This window comes from Phascolarctos cinereus, unplaced genomic scaffold (genome assembly GCF_003287225.1).
Source record: "Phascolarctos cinereus isolate Bilbo 61053 unplaced genomic scaffold, phaCin_HiC Scaffold_726;HRSCAF=1367, whole genome shotgun sequence".
NCBI classification, from domain to species: domain Eukaryota; kingdom Metazoa; phylum Chordata; class Mammalia; order Diprotodontia; family Phascolarctidae; genus Phascolarctos; species Phascolarctos cinereus.
Window position 1 is genome coordinate 276,546,915 of NW_027556098.1, and position 21,322 is coordinate 276,568,236.

The 21,322-nt window shown below is 44.0% G+C and overlaps 1 protein-coding gene across 5 annotated transcripts in view; it reads right to left on the minus strand.

Moving 5' to 3' along the window:
- PKNOX2 (PBX/knotted 1 homeobox 2) overlaps positions 1-21,322 on the minus strand; it is a 346,894-nt gene that overhangs the window by 57,916 nt on the left and 267,656 nt on the right. For all 5 annotated transcript variants that reach the window (XM_078147126.1, XM_078147127.1, XM_078147125.1 and 2 more), the window contains one exon: positions 4,476-4,647. In XM_078147126.1, the coding sequence (XP_078003252.1) occupies positions 4,476-4,647 (172 nt within the window). The remainder of the gene's footprint in view (positions 1-4,475; positions 4,648-21,322) is intronic.

Consider the following 21,322-nt stretch of genomic DNA (forward strand, 5'->3'; position numbering starts at 1 on the left):
GGCAGGTGACTCAGAGCCTTACTGGACTTGGGAAAAAATGAGGTCTAGAGGGAGGCCCAGGGTCTGGCAATGAGGTATTTCAGAGGGCCAAAGTTTCCCCAGACCCAAGTGTCCCCCTGACAATCCCATTTATGAAAGTCAATATTCAAGGGCAAAGGAAAGCTGCCCTGACACACATATATATAAAAAATAAATCTCTCAATTATCTCAGCTCATTTGCTTGGGGTCTCTCATTTTATGTCCCTGCTCGGCTGCGCAGTATATCTGTCCGGATAAAGAGTTACAGTCCGCTGGGCTACGTGTGCGGGGTTGTAAAAAATACAGATGCCAAATTAACTGACTGTGGCACTCGGCAGCTGATTGAGCTGATAATGACGCGATCTGACCTTTTTCTAATTTCTAATTATGTGCATCTCGGCTGTGCTGGCGACATGATTCTTGTTCTAATGATGGCCCCCGTGGCTGGCCTTTTCATCTCCTCCCTGACCATGTCAAGGCAGAGGGTGGGAGGGGGTGGTAGGCATCGGCTGATCCCCCAAAAGAAAGCGCTCACCCCCAGGCCCAGGGCAGCGTTCTGGTGGGGCAGACATAGGAATTAAGCTAAGGTGAGGGGTCCAGGAAGTATGCTTAATTAATCAATCGATGCTTCTCTTGCCAGGTCGACACAATCAGCAAATCAAGCAATTGTCCAGGGAAAGCAGAAGCAGGCCCTCTGGTTCCTGAGCTAGATTCTTCTCATGAGTAGAAAATTTAACCACATGGAACTGCCCAAAGAATTAGTTGGCTATCTGTCTAGCACCAAAGGAGGTCAAAACCCAGAAACAGCAAGCACTTGGGATATAAAAACAAGGACCAACAGAGTTTCTAGAAAGCTTTGCCAATAGCCAATATGCTTACAACAGAACAACAGAATATTGGAGCTGGAAGGGACCTAAGGGAATATCTAGTTTGGACCCTCTATTGAACAGATGAAGAGACTGAAGCCTACAAAAAGGGAATTGACTTGATTAAGGTCATACTGCCAATTAGTAACAGATTATCCATTTCTGGTGTTTTATGCCCAATCATGCATCATCTCTCCCCTGAGCCAAGAATCCGATTCTATAGATTAGCAAAAGGTCCATAGGACCTCTGGACATAGAACTCCTCTGAAGTCCAGGGAGAGAAACAAGAAAAAAGTGCTTAGGTGATAAACTGTAGCTGCCAGGCTGCAATAAGATTGTGAATGTACCATAAGCCACAGTGCCAGGGAGAGTAAATGAAGAGGTCTGAGCTCCTCATGGAAACATCAGGAGTCATATGAAAGCCCAGCTTCCACAGGACTCTCGCCTTGCATTTTAGGTCTTCCTCATGCAAACAGTGGGCTATGGTCATGGCAGGGTACCAGGCATTTCCCAGTGACCTAAAGGGACACTTTTCTAGGGAAAAAGTGGAAGAAGAGAGGATGCCCTTGGACACCGCACAGTACAAATGCCTGAAGTTTTTTCTGGATATACTTGTCTCTTGCCATCATTCCTTCTCCTGAGGGCACAAAAGCTCCCATACATCTGTTCTACACCTTAGCACCATGCCACACTAACCCATGAGCTTTAGGTGCTAGTCTCAGCTATTGGTCCTTGATCATAATAATAGCTAGCATTTTTATCCTCAAAACAACCCTGGGAGGTAGGTGCTATTATTATGCCCACTTTATAGTTGAGGAAACTGAGGCAAATAGAGGTTAGATGATTTGCCCTGGGTCAGAGAGTTAGTAAATATTTTCAGGTAGTATTTGAACTCAGGTTTTCCTGACTCCAAATCCAACACTCTAGCTACTATGCCATCTAGGGGCCTTGTTCATGGACAGAGGACCCAAGCAGTAGAACAGGTTTACCTGTTTGGCCCTTAGCAGAAACTGGTACAACTGACCTCTACAGTATGGCTCCAACCCTAACTTCCAGACACTTCTTGGTATTACCTTTCATGTATTCTACATTTCAGTCCAATTAACTAATCACTGCCCCTACTGTTCTCGCTTTGCCCTCTTCACTCTCGTTGGTTTTGCTTATAGTGTTCTCTATGCCTGGAATGGACATCCTTCCCCACCTCTGCAGGCTGAAATACATTCTTTTTTTAAAACCCAAAGGCTCCTCCCTGAAGCCTTCCCTTGATTGAACTAGAAAACTTCTAGTTCCTTGAATTGCTCGCAATGGAGACTTCTCATTTATATTTATTATATTTATAGACTCCTTAGGGCCAGTGACTTTGTGGGATTGGTTCTGCTTTTATATAACACTATATATCACATTAGACATCAGTCCAGTGCCTAACACTGTCTTGCACATAGCTTAATACATTCGGGTTGAATTGGGTTGAGTTGCCCTCACTGCACAAGAACACTTCCAATCCTCATCTCAAGCACTCTTTCTGGATCATCTTATTCCCCAGTCCAAGTTTCCAAAACCATGAGGTCTCCTTCGCATGGGAGCTCTTTCCATAAGCACTAAGAAGTTATTGAATAACCTCTGACTTTCTTGCAAAGAAGCAAGTAGTGTGGATAATACAGAAGCCCTGGATAATTCCAAAGTTATCCTTATTTTTATCTGGCTTGAGGATGCACCGGTATATACTAAAAAATATGCTTTTGGGGCAGGTAGGTGGCTCAGTGGATAGAGCACTGGCTCTGGAGTCAGGAGAACCTGAGTTCAAATTTGGCCTCAGACATTTGATACTTACTAGCTATATGACCCTGGACAAGTCACTTAACCCCATTGCCTAGCAAAATAACAACAACAATAACAAAATATGCTTTCCTCATTCGGTTTTGTTTGAGTGCACATTAACATGTCATTGCATGTCCTGGCTAGATAAGACAGTGGCACAATGGTGGATGAAGACAATCAGAAGCATAATGGGTTTGAGCAGAGAGATGGTCACCTAAAAATGTACTAAACACCCATGGAAAATACAGTTTGCTATAAAAAATTCAACCCTGACTCTACTTATAAAAATTATAAGCAGAACATATGTGTGCATGTAAGTGCACTGTCTCTATGTCTCTGCCAAGGAAACTCAATGGAGAGTAATCAATGGAGAGAGAAAGAGCCTTGAAAATCCACCCAGCTGCTCCTAGGCAAGACCTCTTCTAGGCTTTCTCGACTTATTTTGCTGTCTAGGTTTGTTATCTCCTGTTCGCGAATGCTCACACATACCTGTTTTACCTCTCTGTACCACACCACATGAGCCATTAGCTCTGGTTCTAGGCCTAGCTCTGCTCCTAGTTAGCTATACCAGTCAATAAGCATTTATGGCAAGTAAATTCACCACTTTGAGACTCAGTTTCCTTATCTATCATGTGAAATGAGTGACCTCTAAGGCCTCTTCCAACTTGAACCTTCTATAAGAACATTCTATAGTTCTTCTTAAGAGTTCACGGAGTGCATATGTTAGAGAGTCAGCCTCAAGTCCAGGGGCAGCTAGGTGGCACAGTGGAGAGAGCTCTGGCCTTGGAGTCAGGAGGACCTGAGTTCAAATCTAGCCTCGGACACTTGACACTTACTAACTGTGTGATCCTCAGCAATTCACTTAACCTTGATTGCTTCACCAAAAAACAAACAAACAAACAAAAAAGTAGCAAGATCTTGATTCAAGTTCCATTTGTCACACATACTGGCTTTCTGGTCCAGGCTCAGGCACTTAACTGGCAGCTAGGTGGCACAATGGATGGAGAAATGGGCCTAGAGTCAGGAAGACCTGAGCTCAAACCCAGTCTGACACTTACTAGCTGTGTGGCCCTGGGAAAGTCATTTAACCTCTGCCTCAATTTCCTGAACTGTAAAATAGGGGTAATAATAGCATTTATTTCCCAGAGTTGTTTGTGAAGATCAAATGAGATATTTGTAAAGAACTCAGCACAGTGTCTGGTACATTGTAGGGGATTAACCAATGTTTGTCCCCTTTCCCCCTGCAGAAAACTTTAAGACTAGATAAATTGCAGAACATGTGCTGATCTGCACTGGGGCAAGAGTTTCCTTAATAGGAATTCCTTAAATCAATAAACTCACAGAAAAGAAAAAAAAATCTTTCTTGGTAGAGGAAAGCAGCACTTGTCCAAGCGTCCAAGCTGGGGTTGGTAGATCCCCACTCCATTGAATCTCTCCTTTTCAGGCTATACATACTAAGGGTCACACGATCATAGATTTAGATCAGGAAAAGACCTTCAAGATCAAGTCCAACCTTCATGTTTCATAAATGAAGAAAGTAAGTTCCAAAGAGGCAAACTAGGCCAATCTCAGTAGAGGACAGTGGGTGAACCATAATTGGGATTTCTCAGGTGGTTACAAGGGAAAAACTTTGCAGTCAGACCTGTGACTGGTTTGGGGGCCTGGTGGTGACTTCAGTTTCAGGGAGTAAGAGACTTAAGGAAAAGGGCAGTGGCATTGGGAAGGGGTGGGGTGGATGAGGAGCCTGCCTGCAGGGGAGAAAGAAGACTTTACCAGGTTGTCCAGTTCCGGGTCATCACTGAAGAAAGGCTTATGCTCCTGCTCTTGCTGATGAACGAAGTTCTCGATGTCCACATCAAAGCTGGCTGAGGTGATGCACTCAGAGCCCTGGGTGGCCTGTTCACACTTCTCAAACAGCAGCGTCAGGAGTGGGAAGAGAGGGTGCCTGTAGGGGACACCAACAGTGCACACACACAGACACACAGAGGCCACATTGCTTAGTAGACAATCCCTGGAAACTCTTACTCTCACTTCTGCAAACTCTCCACCCTTAAGAGGGAAGCCCTGTATCATGGGTCATCCTCTCAATTATTTAAGAATGTGCTAGGTGAATGCATTCTCTCCCTTGGATATGGATGGGTCCAGGCAAGAGGACTCCAGCTAGGGACCAGAAGCTCCTGAAGCCTGGCTGTTTGAGCAGCCCCCAGGAGACTTTAGCTGGGGCTCAACTTGTACTTCCATTTTTTAAGACATTTCAGGAGTCAAGAACCCACCAATGTAGGAAGTGCCTAATTTTTGTCCAGTGTCAACCACAGAAGGAAATTATATGGGTACCCAGTTATAGGATAAAATGTAAAGCTTGGTATTCAAGACCCTCCACAATTAGGGGCTAACCTACGTGTCTAGTCTCATTTCACAGCCTCCTGTGGCCACCAAAGCCTGCTTCTTTCTTTCCGGCTAACCCCTAGCTGCTATGAGAAAGGGAGGTGTGTATGAGAGAGTCTATGGAGCATCTGCCTATGAAACACAAATTCACGGTCCACAGAAGCAGACCTTACCTCTTGCCCAAAACTCTACACCTTGGGAAAATTGGACCATTAACTATCCCATGAACATACTCCACACTCTTCTACTTCTATGACTTCTCTCACAGCACCATTCTCAACACTAAAAAAGACCCTCCTAGACTCTCTCTCTAATTGCCCCCTCTCCCATATCCACTTTTCAAATCTAGTTCTGAGAACAATAATCAATCAACACTCACACTCCTAAAAAGTACATATCAGCAATTCACCTAATGACTTCAATCACCACTCCCTCTGTCTAAAACAATCCTCCATAAACACCACTCACCTGTAGGTTTCTTTCCCTGTAGGAATGTAAACTCCTGGGAGTCAGAGATTATCTCACTTGTCTCTTACGTACTTGTATTTTATTTTCTATAATCATTATTTGTGTCCCTGTCTTATCTTCCCTTTGAATGCAAGCTGTTTGAAGGTAGACACCATGTTTTACTCACTTTGAATTTTCCTCAGTACCTAGTACCCAGCATTTCATATATGTTCCATACTTTAAGAACAGGAGAGGGCAGGCACTCCCTCCATTGACACCAACCTGCCAATGATCATCTCCAGACTTAAGTGGGTTTTTCCTTGAACAGACATATAATATATCACTGGACCTGTACCCCAAGGTGGGGCCTGCCAGAGTTTCATTGACATAGCTTTTGAGAATTCAGTCTCATCTCCATTCCACCAGGAGCTATTATTTGAGGACTTTAGGAAGTGCTTAATAGTGTTCACGATATGTGTTTAGTAAATGTTCACTGAATTACCAAACTGAAGCTCCAGAGCTGAGCATGGTAGGAAGTCAGAAATCTCACCAGTCATTGGTTGTCTGGAGTTACCTGTCCCGATGGCTTTGGATGTGGAAAAGCACATCTATATGTGGATATGTGTCTACTTACATACTTCCTCTGTGGGCTTCTGTAGCTAAACATCTTACTATCCATAGACAGTCACTCTCATTGCTTGTGTATGCACACACATGAGTATGAGCTCAGGTTTTCTGCACATATGAATGCAAGCAAGGAATTTTGGCTATTTCTATACTGCATTCATGTCTATATGGACATATGCCTATGCTTACATGTATAACTCCCATTTCTATTGAATGAATAAAAGTCCAGCATATCTCAAAATCAGAGAGAGAGAGAGAGAGAGAGAGAGAGAGAGAGAGAGAGAGAGAGAGAGAGAGAGAGTGTGACCTTGGATACTTCCATTATTAATAGCCCATTCCCTTCCCTGGGGTTCAGAAAAGCATCCGCAAATCCCTCCCTAGCCTATCTCCTCAGCCTCCTGTGGCCACCAAATCCTGCTCCTTTCTCTCTGGCTAATCCCTAGCTGCTAGGAGAAAGGGAGGTGTGCATGGGGGTCTACAGAGCATCTCCCTACTAAACACAAACTCCCTGTCCACAGAAATAGGTGATGCCGTTGTCTATCTTCTTTCCACATATACTGAATAACTGAACACAGGAAAGAGGAGAGAGCATCTTGTCTAGTGTGCCAAGGCCTAGGTGTCAAGGGAGGATGTGGAGAGAACAGCAAGGAAGAGAGGAAAGAGGGCCTCCAAGACCTTTTCTAAGTCTAAGAGTCTATGACTGAGATAAAAAAAACCCTCAATCGTCCCCATATCCACTCCCCCCAAACCGCCAACACACCTGGCTGGTCAGACCCAGGGACAGTGGGGACTAAGGAACAATAAATTCCTGCCTTCAGCTGAGCTGCTTAGCTTGGCAGAGAGCATCCCTGTGACACCAGCTTCCCTCTAGTTTGGGGGAGGGGGTGGTACAGTGCATACACAGCTGGGCATTGAGGCTACAAGCAGGTGTGCAGCCCACAGTTAAAGGGCTGGCATCTCGGGGCAGCCCAACCCTGCCATCCATCAAGCTGGGAGAGCTATTCAGCACAGGCAGGAGAGTACTGAGGGAAGGTGGAGGAAAACAGTGGGTTAGATGGCCAACAGGCTGAAGACAAAGGGAGAACCAGGGGAAGGGGTTAAACTCCAGTCTAAGTCTTCATTTGCAGCCACTAATACCACAGCATATTATAGTCTAATCTAACCTGATCCCAGTTTAATGCAAGATTCTCAGGGCCCTGAGCAGAATACCAAAGAAAGCCTCAGTGGCTGTAATTTAAGCAGAGCCCTGCAGTGGTTTAGCTGAGGGACATGAAAGGCAAATTCCAGACGGTGTTATGAATTATTGCGCCTTATGAACCTTTCTACTCTCAACAGATGCCTGCTGCCATTTAAACAGCCACTAGATCAATTAGGAATGAAAGGCACAAATCGACTCTGTACAAGGGCACTAAATTACCAGGAACTAATAATCCGCAGCAGTCATGCCAGGTGGTGGGAGTGCAGCCCCAAGCCCCCCAACCTCACCATCGCTCGCCACACATTCCTTTTCTATTGGGCAGAGTAGATTGTGTGCACTTCTACCCAGCAGAGAAGGGGAGCCCCGCACGTATGTGTGTTGGATAGGGTGGTATTTATTGGGGTGGGTGCATATGGGAGACGTGTTGTGTGTGTGTGCAGTCTATGAAGTATGTTATATGTTGGGGTTGTATGGTATGTGTAAATAGTGGGTGTAAGGAGGTATTGCGTGGGGTACGTATTCAATGTGCATGTGTGCTGGGTATGTCATGCATGATGTGTGGTGTTACTGGATTTTGAGTCAGAGACCCTGGGTTCTAATCCTAGCTTTGCTAGTCTGGACTTATTGTGCCAGTCACTTATTCTTCCAAACCTGTAAGGTTAAGTCAGAGGCGGTAGGTAACCAGCACTGAGGACCCCTTTAAGTGTGAAGCTATGATTCGAATGTATATGTGGCTGTAGGTGTACATGTTGTGTAGGCATCTTATTTGCCTGGGCTACGTTACATAGGTACGTGTCTAGTTGCAGTAGAATGGGTCCCACGAGCTGCTCCTTGTCCTCCTTGGCCCCTGAAAGCTAACTCCTCAGCCGGTTTAGAACCTCTGGCACTCCAGTTACCTTTGAAATGAATGGACCTACACCAAGGTAGGGGAAAGGAGGCTGAGGGGCAGAGAGAAGAGTGATGCTATACTCTCATCCACCCTTCCTAGGGCGCTGCCTGGAAGAGCAGGGCTGGGGCTAAGGTTGTGCCAAGACATTGATTAGCTCTAACTAGTACCCTAGGGGTGGCTAGGTGGTCAGGAACTCATCTTCCTGAGTTCAAATCTGGGCTCAGACACTTACTAGCTGTATGATCCTGGTCAAGTCACTTAATCTTAATCTTGCTTGCCTGAGTTTCCTCATCTGTAAAATAAGGTGGAGAAGGAAATGACAAACTGTTTCAGGATCTTTGCAAGAAGACACCAAATGGGGTCATGAAGAGTAGTCGAAAACAACTGAACAACTACTAGCCTGACTTATTAGTTGAAGGAAGTCATCCTCATGGGGTAGATAGGAGCTATCAAGAGGATTAGAATAGTTGGGTATGGCAATGGTGTTAGCTTATCCCATCACCATAGAGTGATGCATAATAATAGCATTTTATAGTATGTTTAACCATTCCAAAGGTATCTTACATAGGAAGTCATGTGGTTTAATGGAAAGACCAATGGCTTTGAGGGATCTGAGTTCAAATCCCAGTTTAGCCATTTATTTCCTGTGTGACCTGAGGCAATCACTTCACCTTTTCAGGCCTCAGTTTCCTCAAGTTTCAAGTGAGCTGGCTGGACGAGATAACCTCTAAAGTCATTTTAACTCTAAATTCTATGATGTAAATAAACTCATTTTATCTACCTTACCTCCCTTACATTCCTAAAATCAGTATGGTTCTGAATTAGTCCTGAGGTACAGGAATGCGCTGGGGGAATTTGGGGAGCTCCCATATGGAAGACTGCGATGGTTCCCCAGGTCCACAAGGCACTATAATGGCACAGAGCTAAATCAAGGGTCTATTTTAATTCAGAGGTCTCAGGGCCAACTCTCTGATCATGAACCTTATAGCCTGTAAAGAAAACTGTAAAGAAGCAGTTGATCTAGCATGGGCCAGCTTGAGAGGCCATGGAGGCCTTAGGATGAGGAGCCCAGCTGGGCAGAGGCAATACTGAATATCTTGGCATTCAGGGAACCATTCTGCAGTGAACTTAGTGAATTCTGGAAGCCTGCCACTCTGGGCTGCTGGGCAGGCAGGCTGGGATCACACTATGCATCAGGAGCAGCCAGGCAGTGAGTAAGGGGGCGTCATCCCTCATTTTAGCACAGGGTCTGGTGATGGGGAACATGCTTACAGGTAACATGCTTTCAGGGATGCTGGGGGAAGGGTTCATTTCTTCCTCTTCTCAGTCAAGCTGGGTTCCTTTGGCTTCAGAGCAGAAATTGCACGGCTGCTAATATAGCACCCTCCATGGACCCCGTCCCCTACCAAACCTCAAACTCATTCCCTGTACGTCCTCATCCTCTGCTAAGTATAGCAGAAAAAACAGACTCAAGAAAACATAGGTTTAAGTACTGGCAGTGGTACTTATTAACTATGTGACATTGGGCATTTAACTTCTTGAGGCCTCAGTTTCCTCATCTGAAAACAATAATGCTATAACCTATTTACTTCACAGACTGGTCCTCGAGAAAAGTGTTTTGTAAACTTTAAAGTACCATGTAAAAAGTAGTTATTATTCTTATCCTGTGATCTAAGGTTCATAAAATTAAGCTCTGCTGAATACTACACCCAGCCTAAGAGAAAATGGGTATTTTCCCCCCACATTTTTTTTCCAGCATTGGAAGGTTTCAGCATTTACCTCTTGCTCAGTGACAGAGAATGAATAGGAAATGAATGTGCTTTGACTTCTCTCTGCCTCAGTCTATCCACCTGTAAAATGGGGCCAAACCAATTTCATTTCCCCATGGCCTCCACCACAACTCCCTATAAAGAGTGGCAAGAACCAACATGGGAATATAGTACAAACTCCTTGAAAGAAGATGTGAGAGATCTGGAGGGTGATCGTTAGGTTTTATTTCCTGGGTGCTTGGAGCATTTGACCTCCACCAGAGCTCAACCAAGCCTCTCCCCTCTCCCTACTTTCTTCCATCTCTCCTCATTCCCCACTCCCTACTCTCTCCCTCCCACTCTACCCTCTCTTAAGCCGTTCAAAATTTGGAGGAAATAAATCTCACAGCACTAATTCAGGGAGAGTTTGAGCCTCGTCAGTGCAGAACAAATAAAAGGGCTGAACTGGCATGACATTTTACTGCAGAAGAGAGGTCGTTTCCAGCCACTAATAAAAAGGATTTGACACAGACTAATAAAGAGAAATGAATTTCTCTAATGGCCTAATTTAGCACATTCAGCACTGTGCTGCTGCTGCCTGGGATCTGGGAGGGGAATGGAACAGTGAGTGTGGACCGAGGTAGGAGGGGAGAGCAAGAGACAGCTTGTTCATGGGAGAAAGGTAGAAAGAAATTATTTCAAATAATGTTTTATTATTTCTTTTTCCTTTTCCATCTTATCCCCTTCCCCTCCCCCTCCTCACCCCTCACCAGAAGCATCTGAATGAAAATCAAGCTCAGGATACTGTGAGGTTCTGATGAGTCAAAGAAAGAGCCCCCCTCAACAGAACTGTAGTGCTAGCTTAAGAAGGTGATTAAACTGGATATGTTAATTTCTGTGAGGGTTTAAGCTATAGTTTGGTTTAATTACATCTGACATTTTTTTCTTTTGAATTCTGCACATCTCATCCCAACTTCCCAGCTAGGTCTGCCCAGCTTGGAGGCAAGTCACGGGCTGAGGCATCTGAGGCTGCTGGGAGAGGAGCAGGACCCTGTGACTGCAGCTCCTAAGGCAGTTTTATTAAGAGCATATGTCTGTGGTTGGTCCCCTTCTTTTCCTATGCCCTAGAAAGGTTTTGACTTCTCACCCCATGTGTGTTTTTCACTCTGGGTAAAGTGGTGCTGACCCTTTCAGTTAAAGTCCTAAGGCAAGGCAGAGAATTCCCCAAAGGTCATCTGGTACCCCACCTTGGCTCTAAGGAGTTGTACTTAAAACAGACTGGACAGAGGGAACTCTTGACCATTTTCGTAAACTTACAGAAAACTAACTGCCACAACTTGCCTTAGGAACTCTCTATACATATACTATCTAAGAAAGAAACATCAGAGTATAGAGGAGGAAAAAGACAATGCACTTGGAGTTAGGAAGCACGGGTTTAGATCCTGCATCTGCTGTTCCAAAAGTCACAAGCCATAAGATTTGAGGATGAAAGGAATCTTAGAAATCATTTAACGCAACACCCTTACATTGTAGATAAGAAAACTTGGGCCAAAAAAGTTTAAGTTGACTTCTCCAATGTCACAGATGGTACATGGGAGACTCAGGATTCACACCCAGGAACTCTGAGTCCCAATGCTCGCTTTTCCCACTACACCCCACTGGTGTGTGACCTTTGGAAAATCACTTATCCCCTTTGAGTGTCAGTTTCTTTGTCTATAAGAGGGGGATAATAATACTCATATAGCCTACCTCATAGGTTTGTTATTAAGAAAGTATTTTCTAAGCCTTAAAGTGCTATAGAAACAAGAGTCATTACTATCTGGAAGTCAAACTAAAAGCCCTCCTATAATGGCTTAAGTTCATTTTCTCTTGTTTAAGACTCAATGAAGGAAAGCTGAATCTTCCTCAAACTGTCCAAACTTCATCCCCAATCCAAGCCAGTGTTAATTAAGCCTTTGCTATGCTATGTAGGAGAGACAAAAAGATAATGTCATACCTTAGAAGCTAGGGATGGAGATGGTGAGGCCAAGATAGAAAAAGACAGAGAAGGAAGCAAACATAGAAGAATAAAGTCAGAGATTTTTTTTTAAAATAAAAAGGAAGAGAAAGAACTGGAGGCAGAGTCAAAGAGAGACTGGTCATACACAGGGGGAGACATTAACGTTGAGTTCTCTTTCTGGGTGATAAACCTTATGATTCATGGTCACACGGCGCCATCCCTTCCGAATCGCTCAGCCATCCCCTCCATCACGACCTTGGCCAGGACGGCAGACCTCAATTACAGGTCCAGCCAACTGTGTGGCTGTCTGCCCACCCAGCCTACCTCCTCTGCTCTCCCTGTACCTGACCTTGGGGGCTCCCTGAAAAAGCTAACATTTCTCCCCATAGGAGCACTAGGAGAGGAATGGGGGACTCCCAGAGCCCCCAACATCATTCACCTCATCTGGGTAGCTCATACTTAGTTCAGTGGACAGGGATACAGATTTCTTGGGCTGTCTCAAGACTCTTGGTGACTAGAATAATGGGGTGGGAAGACGGTAGTGGAGTCAGGCTCAGAGAGTATTTGTCTAATGGCCTATAAAGTACCCTTTTTAGGGATCAAGGAGGACTAGTCAGTGACCAAACTTGACCCCTGACAGTGATATGTGTTAGTTTTTTTCTCCAGCAAAACTCAGGCCCCTCTCCCCCCATCACAATAATCTTTAAGACTCAATTTAAAACAACCTCCATGACCAATATTCTCTTCCTTCCTCTCATCTCTTTCCGGTGGCATGGCATTATAAGACTTTCTGGGAAACACTGGAGACTATTCTGGACCAAATATGCCCTGATCAGCTCTTATTAGTTACTCACATTTTCACGGTGCTTTTAGGATTTATAGAGCACTTTGCTTACAGGAATCTGGAGTCAGAAGACTTGGGTTTAAATCCTGATTCTGCCATTTATAGCCTATATGACCTTGGAGCAGTTGTTTCAACAATCTAGACCTCACCTTCCTCTTTTCTAAAAACGAGGAGGTTGGGCTACGTGATCATCAAGTTTCCTTCCAGCTCTAAATACTTTGATCCTATGAGTAGCCCAGATGTTATGATTCCCCTTTTCCCAATAACAGCACTGAAGCTCAGAGAACTTAGTTAAATGACAAGCCCACAGTCCCTGAGACAGGATTCACACTGAGAACTTTTGGACTCCAAGGCCAATGCTCTTCCCTCTACTTCATGCTCATCTATCCAGCCCCTCTGGGCTGCACGTTCATTCACTGCCCTCCCCTCTCCCCCCACAACGTGGGAACACAAAGCAGCTGCCAGCTCTGAGACTTCAACGACAGGATCCACCCTGGCACTGCGCCACCCCTTTCCCCTCCAAAGGCATTATTTCAAGGCCATTGGCTCAGATTTCAGCTTCTAAAGAACCATGGAATGGGCCTGGTTTCTGATGAGCTTTGCTGGACTGAAGCAAGTGGAGAAGGGAGGGAGAAGTTGAAAATGTCCCAGAGGCTTTGCTTAGCCCTTGGCCCCCAACCCTGCCCTTACTGGGAGCACATATACACATACAACAGATAGGGAATGGTGAGCGGAGGCAGTGTGAATGAGAGAGAGTTAGGCAAATGGTAACAGGTCATATTTTTATCCCAGGTATGACGCCGCAGCCACGAGGGGGTATTTTTAGAGAGCGCATTTTTAGATGTGTATGGTGGGCGGTTGGTTCCCCAGGTTTCCTTGGAGAGGGCAACTTTTCTGCTGTTAAGAAGGAGTGGTATATTGGAAAATGATGCCGGATTTGTTATTAGAGATAGAACTGATTTCAAAAACCAGCTCTGCTAACCTACTACCTGTGTGACTCTGGGCAAATCTGAGGCCCTTACTGGTCCTCAAGCTTCCTCTGAGGGTATGAGAGCAAATGGTCCCTAAAATCATTTCCTGAACCATCTTCTGCTCCCAGACAGACCGTTGTAATATAACGTCCTGGGAAACTATAGAGTTAAATGCGTTTTATCTTTTTGGAGCTGGAACACCCCTGGGTCAGAGGTTAGAAAAATTCCCCGTCAGACACTTCATTAGGAAGCTCTAGTTCCCAGGGAGCAAACCAAAGACATTTCATGGGAGGAAAATCCCAGGAGGGTCTTTGTTTCTCCTTAGTCTTCACTTCCCTAGGCTTGTGCTGCTTTACACCTCCCTCCCCCATTCACCTTGAATTTCCATCTGCTAGTTCTTCTGGGGCTTATTCATTCATTTATGTATTACTATTTTAACAACAGGCAGCATGGACACAAAGTGGCTGAATGACCCTAGGCAAGTCACAAACTCTTGGTGTCCCTAGGCAACTCTCTAGGATTTGAAGCAGCAGACCAGTAGATGCATTTGTATTATTATTTTTTTAAAGATTAGTTTCTTTTTTTCAGGGATGGGGGGGGGTTGGGGAGGAGGCAATCAGGGTTAAGTGACTCATCCAGAGTTAGATAGCTAGTAAATGTCTGAGGCCAGGTTGTCCTGACTCCAGGGCTGGTGCTCTATGCCATCTAAATACATTGAATGAGTGAAGTAACTTACAACAACAAAATCAAAGTTCTAGGCCCCTTTCCCCTTCTGGGGGAAAAAAGACCACTGCCCATACCCCAAAGTGGATCAATTGAACCCCTTTCAGTTATTAGATGTCCCAACGGGACCTTGAGCCCCAAGTAGAACCACATAATATTCATAAAGACTTGGGTGGGAACAAAACTTCTCTCCAGGTTTCTCCTGGAGCAGAGGTGGGGAACCTGCCTTGAGACCACATGTGACCTTCTAGGACCTTGGGTGTAGCCTTTTGACTGAGCCCCAGTTTTACAGAACAAATCATTTTATTAACGCATTCAGTCACAAGCATTCAGGCCACAGATTCCACACCTCTGCTCTGGAGCATTTGGAGCCTGGTGAGAGACTACTCTAGAGAGTATTTCTCCAGGTGGCCTCAGTCTTGGGATCAGGCTCAGAGATAACTGCTCTTCCCCAAATTATCAGTGTCATTCATGGCTAGCAGCCAAAACTGAATGTGGAAGAAGAGTCCTGAGTTCCAAGAAACAGAGAACCCCAAAGTCTCAAGACCCTACATCAGAACCTAAATCTAAACACCTCTGCCTTGCTATGAAGAATCTTCTATAATCTGACTTCACTTGATCACTCCAACTTACTCTCCAGGGTACACACTTCACTGTAACAATGCCAGTCTCCTTCCCGTTCTATGAAAACACTGCTTATTTTCAATCACTTTTCCTCCCTGACTTGGAATGTCCTCTGCTCTTTCCTGTGCTGCCCCAAAATCTACCCACTTTTAAGCCCTGCCTCAAACCCTGCTGCATCTGTGCTCCTTCCAGCCTTCATTGATATCCCTTCCCATTTCCTTTGAGGCTTAAGGTAAATACTGGATCCTGGTTCGGGAATTCATCATTTCTTACCCATACATTGTAGGGACCTCCTAAATGGTCTCTCTTTCTCCAACTCATCCTTCAGATAATTATCGAAATAGTATTCCTAATACTCATCTCTAATCATGTCACTCCTTAACTTAAAAACCTCCAGTGGTTCCCCATCATCTAACAAGTAAAATATAAATTACTTATGTTGGCATTCAAGATCCTACCTAATCTGCACTGTGATAGTAACCTACCTTTTTAGCTTTAATGTTCCTCTTACCCATTCTATGCTTCAGCCAAGAAGGACTAGCCGTTTGTTTCCTGATCTTGACCTTATGTATACCATCCCCTTTGCCTGGTACAGATTCTATACACACAACCTCCTCCACATCCTGCCACCATCTTTACTGACATTTTTGTTCTTTTCTAAGCCTACCTCAAATGCCACCTCTTTCCTGATGCTTTTATTGATCTCTAAAAAAGAATACTTCCTTGCTTGAATTTCTCAGACCATTCGGTGCTGATCATTTCTAACTTATTGCACATTTCTATGTCTAGACTTAATTTTAAGCTCCCTGAGGGTAATCATTGTGCCTAGTGCCTAATTCAGTTCCTTGCACACAGTAGGCCCTTAAGAAAGGTTTGCTTAATTGAAATATGTTTTTTCTAAACTCCACAGTACAGTACCAGGTCTCAAACTATAATATAAAGCAGTAATCATCAACACTATCCGGTAGTGGCTAAGAAATAGAACGGCAGACCAGTGGAATAGATTAGGTACATAAGACACAGCAGTAAATGACTACAGTAATCTGTCTGATAAACCCAAAGACCCCAGCTTATCTAACAAAAACTGCTGGGAAAACTGGAAAACAATATAGCAGAAACTAAGTATAGACCAACATCTTATACACTAAGATGAAGTCAAAATGGGTACATGATTTAGACATTAAGGGTGATATCATAAGCAAATTAGGAGAGCAAGTAAGAGTTTATCTGTCAGATCTATTGAGAAGAGAAGCATATGTGACCAAACAAGAGACAGAATGCACTACGAGATGTAAAATGGATAATTTTGATTATATTAAAAAAAAGGTTTGCACAAACAAAACTGATGCAACTAAAATTAGAAGGAAAACAGAAGGCTAGGAACAATTTTTACAGCAATTGTTTCTGATAAAGGCCACATTTCTCAAATATATAGACAACTGAGTCAAATTTGTAAGAATATAAGTCATCTCCCAATTGATAAATAGTCAAAGGATATGAATAGGCAGTTTTCAGATGAAGAAATCAAAGCTACCTACAGTCCTATGAAAAAAAGTCCTAAATCACTATTGATTAGAGAAATGCAGATTAAAACAATTCTGAGGTAACACCTCACACCTCTCAAATAGGCTAATATGACAGAACAACAAAATGATAAATATTGGAAGGGATGTGGGAAAACTGGGACACTAATACACTATTGGTGGAGTTGTGAACTGATCCAACTATTCTGGAGAACAATTTGGAACTATGCCCAAAGGGCTATCAAACTGTGTATACCCTGTGATCCAGCAATACCACTCCTAGGTCTGCATCCCAAAGACACCTCAAAAAAAGGGAAAAAGACCTACTTGTACAAAAATATTTATAGCAACTCTTTTGGTGATATCAAAAAATTAGAAATTGAGGGTATGTCCATCAATTGGGGAATGGCTGAACAAGCTGTGGTACATGAATGTAATGGAATACTATTGTACTATAAGAAATGACAAGCAGGCAGATTTCAGAAAAACCTTAGAAAGACTTACATGAACTGAAGCAAAGTGAAGTGGGCAGAACGAGGAGGGCATGGTACACAGTAACCGCCACACTGTACAATGATCGACTCTGAATGACTTAGCTATTCTCAACAATAGAATGATCCAAGACTATTCCAAAGGACTCATGATGAAAAATGCTATTCCTATCCAGAGAAAGAACTGATGGAGTCTGAAAGCAGATTAAAGCATACTATTTTCACTTTATTGTTTTTGTGGGTTTTTTTCCCCTTTTGGTCTGTTTGTTCTTTCACAACATGACCAATATGGAAATATGTTTTACATGAGTGTGTGTGTGTTTATGTGTGTATATAAAAATAAAAAACCTATATCAAATTGCTTTCCATCTTAGGGAGGAGGTAGTTGAAGGAAAGGAGAAAATTTGGAACTCAAAAATTTTTAAAAATAAACATTAAAATTGTCTTTATATGGAACTGGAAAAAAAATACTATTAAAAATAAATAAATAAACTCCACAGCACAGTGGAGCATCTACCATAGTGCAAAGCACCTGGTAAGCACTCAAGAAATAACTCACGTGTAAATAACACTTAAATCTCTGCAGAGCACTTCACATATATTACCTCATTTGATCTTTACAACAACCCTGAGATAAAGACTATTGTTATCCCCACATAACAGATAAGGAAAGTGAGGCTCAGAAAGGCCTTGATCCAGGATCACACCGCTAGTCTGAGGTAACTCAGTCCTCTGGACTCTTAATCCAAGACTATCTACTATGCTAGGCTTTTTAACTTGCCTGTTGATTAATCTCAGTTGAATGAAAACCTATTTTATCCCACACATGGATTAGTTTACCTTACTCTGAGGCTGGGAGCTATTAATCAGCTATTTCCTATAGATGCTATAATGAATAACTTCCTCCAACTCTACAGACAGAAGGGATGAGCCAGGGGACCTAGGGGTTCTGAAGTATCCACCTGGTTCAGTGAGACCCATCCAGTGGGACAAACTTGAGGGCAGCCAGGAATCTAGCTGATGGCCAAAAAGAAAACTATACTTTTCATTCTTTTCTAGGAAGAGAAGGAACAAAGGGGGGTGGGGGTGGGTGGGAAGGTGGGTATTCTAATATGATGAAAATTCCCTTTCCTAAATATATGTGGGTTTCTCTGGATGATGCAAAAAGAACCTTAGCAAGGCAAATGTGTGAACCATGCTAGAATGAATTGAATATGGACTACTGAGAGTACATAGGATAGAGACCTGGATATGTGATTGTGGTTGAGGGGATAGACATAAAAAGATACAGAAGCAATGTTCAGAAAGAAGTTCAGAAAGCATGAGAAAGTGAAGAGAAAACAGCATTATGATTTGGTGTAAGTCTTAGGCTGCTAAGGCATCAAGGAGGGGTAAATGAAATAGAAAGGGCTTGAAAGCAGCAGGGTCACTTAGGGACTTGGCCTAGCTGACCAAAAATGCCATAAAAAGACGTGACTTGATATAGCGGGGCAGGGTGCAATCCAGAAGAGGGCAGAACCAGTCATTTGGGAGTACAAGTAGATTCAGAGTTTCCACTTGGAACCTGGAGGCAACAAGGATAAACTGATTCCTAGGAGGAGCATGGCTAAGAGCGAACTTCTAACCCTTGCAGTGAAACCTAGAAGGAAGGACACAAGCGTTTATTAAGCACCTATCATGTGCCAGGGACAAATATTATTTCATTTGATCATCACAACAACCCTGGGAGATAGATGCTATTATTATCCTCATTTTGCAGTTGAGCAAATTGAGGTAAATGGAAGTTATGTGACTTGCTCAGGGTAACAACTAATAAGTGTTTGTGGCTGGATTTGAATTCAAGTCTTCCTGAGCTCTATTCACTAAGCCAACAAGCTGCACCTAGAGTAGCTGTTTAAGCTAGTTCAAGTGATAAAACCTGTAACTTGCATACAGACCATTTTTAAACCCTAAATGGCTGTGTGTTGTGCTGAAGACATGACGAAGGGAAGAAGGAAAGAAAAAAAAATTGGAGAAAGGCTACAGTACCAAGGGCAGGGTCATGGAAGAAGATGATACCTATTCCTTTGTGTAAAGATGGGATGAAATTACCATCAGTGAAAAGCAGGGGAAGCCGTCTCACTGGGGTTTGTCCATACCTGGCACTGTGGGAAATTGTCTTGCCCATTCTGGCAGTCACCCTACCCTAGCGACCTGGCCCTGTGGGTCTTTTGTATCCAGTACCTTTCACTAGAGAAGCTAAATAGGTGTTAATGTCTACTATTCTCTTATTCTTTTTACTGACTCCCAGATGAGATCTAGCTAGCATTCATTTATCAAAAATAGGATCTTACACTGGATCATCCCCAGGGTTCTCAAAGCACTGTGTAAACTTTAATGATCAAATGGTCACGCCTTAGGGGAGAAGTTGGGGCGTAGGAGATAAATTCTCTGGAGAGTCATCCTCCCTCTCACTGCCCCCAACACCTGGTCATGCCCAGCTCCTTGCCACTCAGCTCCTCCCCAGGAAATCACAGTTTCCATGGGAACCTACACACTTCAAAGGGGAAAGAAGGAGACTGGAAGAGAGAGAAGAGAGGAAGCCAGATTCACCTCACCTTCTTTGCCCCCCTCACCAAGCAGCCAGCAATCTAATTTGTATGTGCCAGCTAGCGCTTGACATGCTCTGGGCACTGGATCAACATCACCCATGACCACAAGGGAAGAGGGAGAACGGGCAGGCCATGCTGTGTGTTTTCACCTGTTTGGGAAAAACCTTGAGGTGTAGAGTTTCAGGGAAGGATGTAGAGGAGGCCCCTCAGCTAGGTCCAAACCTGTAGCAACCCACCCTGCTGGGCTTCCTCTCCCTCAGGCCACCCCCTACCTCACTTGGGGGCCTATAAATGCAATTAGCCTCAACGTGCATCCAATCATCAGATCCGCTCAGATTATATTGCAATCATTAATCTGAGCTGGGGAGCTCCTTGTGTTGCCTTGCTGATTAGCCTCGATGATGCTCTGGTATGATCCAATTAAAGGAGGCCCCTGCTTTCCCTCCCTTCCCCACCCCCACCTCCAATCTGCACCTCCTCCAGTTTCTCTGTCAGAGGGGAAGCAATTCATTCCATTTCTGATACCCAAATAAAACCTTCCTGCTACCACACATACGCTGTATATACATGCACATATCCACCCACTTTTGTCAGCACTCCTCCTCCTGCCTCCCTCCTTCCCAGAGCCAGAAAGGGGGAAGGGGGACTGGCAGATGCAAGCAGGAAGGCTCAGCTGACTTTTCTTCATCTGAGGCTCTGGGATACGTAGGGAGAGAGGCACAAAAGCCAGTGCCCAGGCACTAATATGAATTGAAAGGGTCTTGTTACATTTATTGACATGAAATGCTGACTCCCCAATGTGGTTTGAAGCAGTCATGCTTCCTGGAGGCAGGCAAATCTAATTAAAATTACCCTGAGCTCCTAGCCCTTCCAGGAGTGCTGGACTGCACTCCCAGCTAACCCTTCCCATCAGTCGCACTCGATGGCTGCAGAAAGAGAAGTCAAGTTTTAATAGAAGCAGGGAGGAGTCGAGATAGAGTCCTCTGGGTTAACTAACTATAGTGGGAAGCCAGAGGCAGGAAGGGCAAGAGCAGACAAAATGGACTGTGGTGGTATAGGGGCAGCTGCTACCAGAGAGTGCTGATTGTTTCCATGTAGTTATAAACATTACAGTAAGCACTTACTATATGTCAGGCTCCATGCTAGGCACTGACGATGCTTTCTAGAACCTAGAGGTGTCCCCAAAATGAAAACATGCTTTATTCTCTAGGAGTTTATATTCTACGATATAGCATGGAAGTGCAATGGGAGGCTATGCCAGGAGATGGAAAGTACCACCATAGGGTCTAACGCTCCCACAGGGTATTTCCTAGAATCAGAGAATCTCAGAGCTGGAAGCTATCATGTCCAGCTGACTGGAATAGGAATCTCCTCTATAACATTCCCAACAAGGAACCATTCAGTTTCTTCTCAAAGACCTCTAGGAATGGGAAGGGGAGCCTAATCATTTCTGGAATCAGCCCTTTCCATTTTTGGAATGGGTTCTAATTATGGGGATATTTTCCCATTATATCGAGCTGAAAAAGTGGCACTTTGCAATTTCCACCCATGATTCCTCGT